The following is a 5,526-nucleotide window of genomic DNA, read 5'->3' as shown; positions in this document are numbered from 1 at the left end:
TGGGGACAGTGGCTTTGCAACAGGCAGGTCCCTGAGGCTGCTACCCCACCCCTGGCAGTGCCTTGTGGGTGCTGTGATTGTGAGGGGGCACCCACACTCCTGAGCTGTGCCCAGGGGCACGGAGGGCACGGAGTCCCTGGGCTGGGTGACGAGTGACTCCCAGCCAGCTCCTCACACCGTGGTGGTGGGGCTGGGGACCCCGGCTTGGGCCGGGGAGCCTCCCCCACATTCCTTCTGTTTACGCGTGTGTTTGTCCGGGAGAGCTGGGGCGGCTTGTGCATTGTCAGCAAACGCAGCCCCGTGCTTTCTCATGCTAATGCTGCTCTGAAAGCTGCCCCTTGCCAAACAGATGAAATAGTGGCCTTATTCAGGCTGCTGCGGATGGGAGGAGGGGGAAGGGGCCGCAGCCTCCCCAGCCAAGACTGGGGGGCTGGTTTTGCCCCCCAAGACCTCAGGTTCTCCCCATCCCAGGCTGGGGAACTGCCGGCAGCAGGAGCAAGCGGGGCTGGGGCGGCTGTGCCAGAGGGGATGCTGGTGGCATTGCCTGCCTGCTTGGGTGGCGTTCTGGGGCTGAGCTCCGTGGCAGGCAGGGGGGCACTGGAGCAGCCACGGGACTCCTCTCTCCCAGCAGCCGAGGGAGCGGGTGCCGGGCGGGCACCCCGGCTGAGCGCCGGCCGGCCCAGGGGGACTCGTCCCCCTTTTTAACGCCAAGGGGTGAGCGGGGTGGGAGCTGGGAGAACAAAGAGCAGCAATCTATGGAAAGACAAAAGGATTTGCCCTGGCTCAGTGAAGCAAGCGAAAGCAGATAAAAGGGGCTCTCTTTGGAAGCAGCAGCAGCTCCAGTTGGTATGTGGGAATCTCGAGCGGCCGGCTCTGGCCCAGCCAGCCTTCATGAATTATTAGGCTGTGTTTCTCCTCAGAGCCCACACTTGCTCAGGGCTTTTTCTTCCCCTCTTTGGAGCGCTGGGCTGGGTTATTGGCTTTTTTGTATGTGCTTTCTGTCTTAAAAAGGAAGCTGAGTGAGGCTGGAAGCTGGCCCCCAGCTCCCCAGGCTGGGGTGGAGGGAGCAGAGCATCTGCAGGCAATGGGAAAAACCCTTTTCCTGGGTACCCAAGTCCCCTGCAGTCCTGCTGGACCTCCAAGAACGTACTCCACACCCAGCTCCCAGTATTGTGCTGAGCCCCCAGGACCTCTGCTGAGCCCCAAACTCTCCATCTTGGGGGAAAATGGCAGGAAGGGCTGTAAGGGATGCCGGGAGCTATTGCCTGCCTGCTCCCCTCTATCAAGATGTTAGCCCACGGGCAGTAATCGGCCTGACTGCTCACACAAAGCGGGGCCAGGCAGCAGGGCCGGCTCCCCCCGCTTTGTCCCGGACTAACAGGATCAGGCACGCTACTTGACTCGGGGCACGGCCCGCTGTGGCGCACAGGGCACGGGGGATTCCCCAGGAGGGGGTAAGGGATGTGCTGGGGGCTGAGCTCGTCTGCATCCCCGCATCCTGCCTGGGAAGGCATCCATAGCACCCCTGGCATGGGCTGGCAGGGGTGGTGGTGGTACTGCCTGTGGGTTTTGGCATCCCCCATGACCCCAGTGCTGCTCTCTGCCCAGGGGCCGCCCGGACATCCAGTGGAGCAACCTGGACCCTTTGCAGCTGATGGAGGAGCTGGGGCAGTTCACGTCCCTGGAAGGCTTCAAAGAGCTGCTAGACAAGGCAGAGGTGGGACAGGCTTACATGGAGCGGCCCTGCCTGGACCCCCGGGACCCCCAATGTCCCTCCAGTGCCCCCAACAAGCAGAGCCAGCAGGTGGGTCACAGTCCATGAGGACCAGGATTGGGTGTGGGAGTGTGCTTTCCTGCCTGCCCCAAAATCCTGACACCTCCCCTCCTCCCACAGAGCCCCGACATCCCGGCCGAGCTCTCGGGGGGCTGCCACGGCTTCTCCAGGAAGTTCATGCGCTGGCAGCAGGAGCTGATTTTAGGCGGCACGACCAAAGACTCCCAGGGCAAGCTGCTACGGTAAGAGCTGCTGTGGTGTGGGCATCCCCAGGCACAGGGCAGGACACCTGCCCTGGCTGCAGGGGGGCTGTGGGGCTGTCTCAGAGGCTGCTGAGTGTGTGGGGCCGGTGAGCAAGGCAGAGCAAGGAGGCAGGATGCCTGAGTCCTCTCCTGGCTGTCTGTGGTGGGGATGGGTGCCGTGGGGTGGGGGATGGACCCATTCCTGCATCCTGGGGCGCTGCAGCCGGTCCCAGCGAGGTGCGTGCCTGTCCCCCAGCGCCGAGGCCCTGCAGACCATGTTCCTCCTCATGAGCCCCCGGCAGCTCTATGAGCACTTCAAGGATGACTACGAGATCCATGATATCAGCTGGAGCGAGGAGAAGGCAGGAGCCATCCTGGAGGCCTGGCAGAGGAAATTCGTGGAGGTGAGCACCGGGAACAGCCCCACATGGGGCTGGGCAGGGGTGAGCCTGTGTGTGGCATCCCTCTGTGCTCAGGTTTTCATGTGGCCACGGGTTCTGGCACTACTCTCTTTTAGTCCAGCGCGTCCCTAGGGACTGTAAGTGGTGATGCTGGCACCCTGAGTGGCTCTGGGGTGGGTGTACTGTAGAGCAGGGGGCTCCTGACTCCTCTAATGGGATGCACCTCTGGCAGCTGGCGCAGGACTCCATCCCTCCCAACGCCACACAGAGTGTCCATGCTTTCTCCACCACCACGCTCAACGACATCATGAAGTCCTTCTCTGACGTCAGCGTCATCCGGGTGGCTGGGGGCTACCTCCTCATGGTACGTGTGCCCCTTCTCTCTGTCCTCTGCCATCCCTTCATCTCCCCCCAGGCCCCCGCTAACCCACTGTGCTCTTGCAGCTGGCCTACGCCTGTGTCACCATGCTGCGGTGGGACTGCTCCAAGTCCCAAGGGGCTGTGGGCCTGGCTGGGGTCCTGCTTGTGGCTCTCTCCGTCGCCTCTGGCCTGGGGCTTTGCTCACTGCTGGGCATCTCCTTCAATGCAGCCACCACCCAGGTATGTGCTGGGGGAAGAGCTGGGTACTATGAGGTGGGCAGGACCCTGAGTCCCCTCTCAGGTGGTGGCCATGTCCCTCTGCTCACGCCAATTCTCTGTGGCAGGTCCTGCCCTTCCTGGCCCTTGGCATTGGGGTGGATGACATGTTCCTCTTGGCTCACGCCTTCACTGAGACGAGCCAGCACATCCCCTTCAAGGTGAGCACTGAGCACTGCCCAGGGGCTTCTTGGCCTCCTCCTGCCTCCCCGTGGTCCCTCTCATCACCCCTTTCCTGTCCCTACAGGAGCGGACGGGTGAGTGTCTGAAGCGCACGGGGACCAGCGTGGCTCTCACCTCTGTCAGCAACATGATCGCCTTCTTCATGGCAGCCCTGGTGCCCATCCCTGCCCTGCGTGCCTTCTCCCTCCAGGTAGGGCCACGGTCCCTTTCCAGGGCATGGGAAGGGATGGCCAGACCCCGCTCTGATGTGTGTCCCCCAATACCTGCAGGCGGCAGTGGTCGTCGTGTTCAACTTCGCCATGGTGCTCTTTGTTTTCCCTGCCATCCTGAGCCTGGACCTGCACCGCCGGGAGAAACGCCGGCTCGACATCCTCTGCTGCTTCTACAGGTACCAGCACTGGGCTGGCTGGGCTAGGTCTGACCCCACAGCTCCCTAAAGAGGACAGGGTGACTAAATATCTCATCCTCTCTCCTCCACTCTCTCCATGCAGCCCTTGCTCCTCAAGGGTCATCCAGATCCAACCCCAAGAGCTTGCTGACGCCAACGACAACCATGCCTGCCACCCATCTCCTTATGGGCACCCTGGCATGGCCACCAGCACCCAGATCACCACCACTGTGCAAGCCTTCACCCGGTGTGACCCCTCGGGCCACCACATTGTCACTGTCCTGCCACCCACCTCCCAGGTGTGCACCTCACCTGCCATCCTCCTGCCCCACAGTGACCCCTTGGGCTCGCAGGTCTTCGCCCCATCCAGCTCCACCCGGGATCTGCTGTCCCAGCTGGATGAGACCAAGGGTGGCCGGGAGTGTGTCCCCCTGCCCTTCTGCCGCTGGAGCCTCGCTGATTTCGCCCGGGAGAAGTACGCCCCACTCCTTCTGCGCACCCGCACCAAGGTGAGGGGGGGACAGCCCTGGTGGTGCTGCTCAGGGTGGGTGGGTGGGTGGCACAGGACTCTTCCTGACCCCCCTGTTGTCCCCACAGGTGGTGGTGGTGGTGCTGTTCCTGGCACTGCTAGGGCTGAGCCTCTATGGGACCACCATGGTACATGATGGCCTCTACCTGACGGACATCGTGCCACGGGACACCAAGGCACACGCCTTCATCTCGGCCCAGTTCAAGTACTTCTCCTTCTACAACATGTTCATTGTCACTAAGGGTGGCTTCCACTACCCGGGTGCCCAGGCTGCCCTGCTGAGCCTGCACCAGGCCTTCAGCACCGTCAAGTACGTGGTGCGGGAGGGCAACCGCGACCTGCCTAAAATGTGGCTCCATTACTTCCAGGACTGGCTGAGAGGTGAGGGACGTGCCTCTTCTCCATGACTTCCCCTGCCTGACAGTCCTCTCCTCAGCCTGCATGCTTCCCACTGGCCTGGGAATGCCTTCCCTTGTGTGCAGCATCCTGGGGAGGATGGTCCCAAGGTGCCCAGCACTGGAAGCTGCGCCTTGGGGTTTCTGTGTGCCTATCCCTCTGGCACCACACTCCCTGGGTCACATGGGGTGGTGTGCAGGGTGGTGTGTCCCCAGGGATGCTTATCCCCCATTCTGCATCCCCAGGGCTCCAGGCCACCTTCGACAGGGACTGGCAGGCCGGGCGCATCACCCATGACAGCTACCGCAATGGCTCTGAGGATGGGGCACTGGCCTACAAGCTCCTCATCCAGACTGGCAACAAGAAGGAGCCCTTCAACTTCAACCAGGTGAGTGGTGGCAGGGCTGGGCTGACTGGGCTGGGGATGTCTCTGCCCCAGCTGCCCAGCTCATGCCCACTCCTGGTCTCTCCTGTAGCTGACCACACGGCGACTGGTGGATGAGAATGGCATCATCCCCCCCGACACCTTCTACATCTGCCTGACCGTGTGGGCCAGCAACGACCCCCTGGGCTTTGCTGCCTCCCAGGCCAACTTCTACCCTCCACCCCCTGAGTGGATTCATGACAAGTACGACACCACGGGCGAGAACCTGCGAAGTGAGTGAGCATGGTGGGCTCCTCAAGGTCCCCTCTGCCCCCAGCATCCTCCTGCCGAGTACCCCACTCCCCACACATTTTTGCCCTGAAGGGAAACCCCTCACATCCCTCACCCCATCTGGTAAACTGCCTTGCTTCCCAATGCTTAACCCTCGTCCTCTTGCATCCCACACCCTGAGCATCCCACTTTGTATTCCCTGTGCCCTTAGCAACACATGCCTGCTCCAGCCCATGAGCTTCTCACTGCAGAGTAACCCACTAATGCACAAAAATCCTACAGCCAGAGAAATGCCCTGCCCTCCTCCTTGGCCCCAGTCTGT

At 62.1% G+C, this 5,526-nt stretch overlaps 1 protein-coding gene across 1 annotated transcript in view; it reads left to right on the top strand.

Annotated features, from left to right (window-relative positions):
• The window catches only part of PTCH2 (patched 2), an 11,707-nt gene that overhangs the window by 1,168 nt on the left and 5,013 nt on the right, over positions 1–5,526 (top strand). Inside the window, exons 4-15 of the mRNA XM_031058712.1 lie at positions 1,609–1,804; positions 1,895–2,016; positions 2,273–2,420; positions 2,650–2,781; positions 2,862–3,017; positions 3,122–3,214; positions 3,301–3,426; positions 3,506–3,624; positions 3,728–4,133; positions 4,222–4,534; positions 4,795–4,937; positions 5,026–5,206. Of these exons, the coding sequence (XP_030914572.1) occupies positions 1,609–1,804; positions 1,895–2,016; positions 2,273–2,420; positions 2,650–2,781; positions 2,862–3,017; positions 3,122–3,214; positions 3,301–3,426; positions 3,506–3,624; positions 3,728–4,133; positions 4,222–4,534; positions 4,795–4,937; positions 5,026–5,206 (2,135 nt within the window). The remainder of the gene's footprint in view (positions 1–1,608; positions 1,805–1,894; positions 2,017–2,272; positions 2,421–2,649; positions 2,782–2,861; positions 3,018–3,121; positions 3,215–3,300; positions 3,427–3,505; positions 3,625–3,727; positions 4,134–4,221; positions 4,535–4,794; positions 4,938–5,025; positions 5,207–5,526) is intronic.

Source organism: Geospiza fortis, unplaced genomic scaffold (assembly GCF_000277835.1).
Source record: "Geospiza fortis unplaced genomic scaffold, GeoFor_1.0 scaffold333, whole genome shotgun sequence".
Lineage (NCBI taxonomy): Eukaryota > Metazoa > Chordata > Aves > Passeriformes > Thraupidae > Geospiza > Geospiza fortis.
This window is presented reverse-complemented; position numbering and strand designations above follow the sequence as displayed.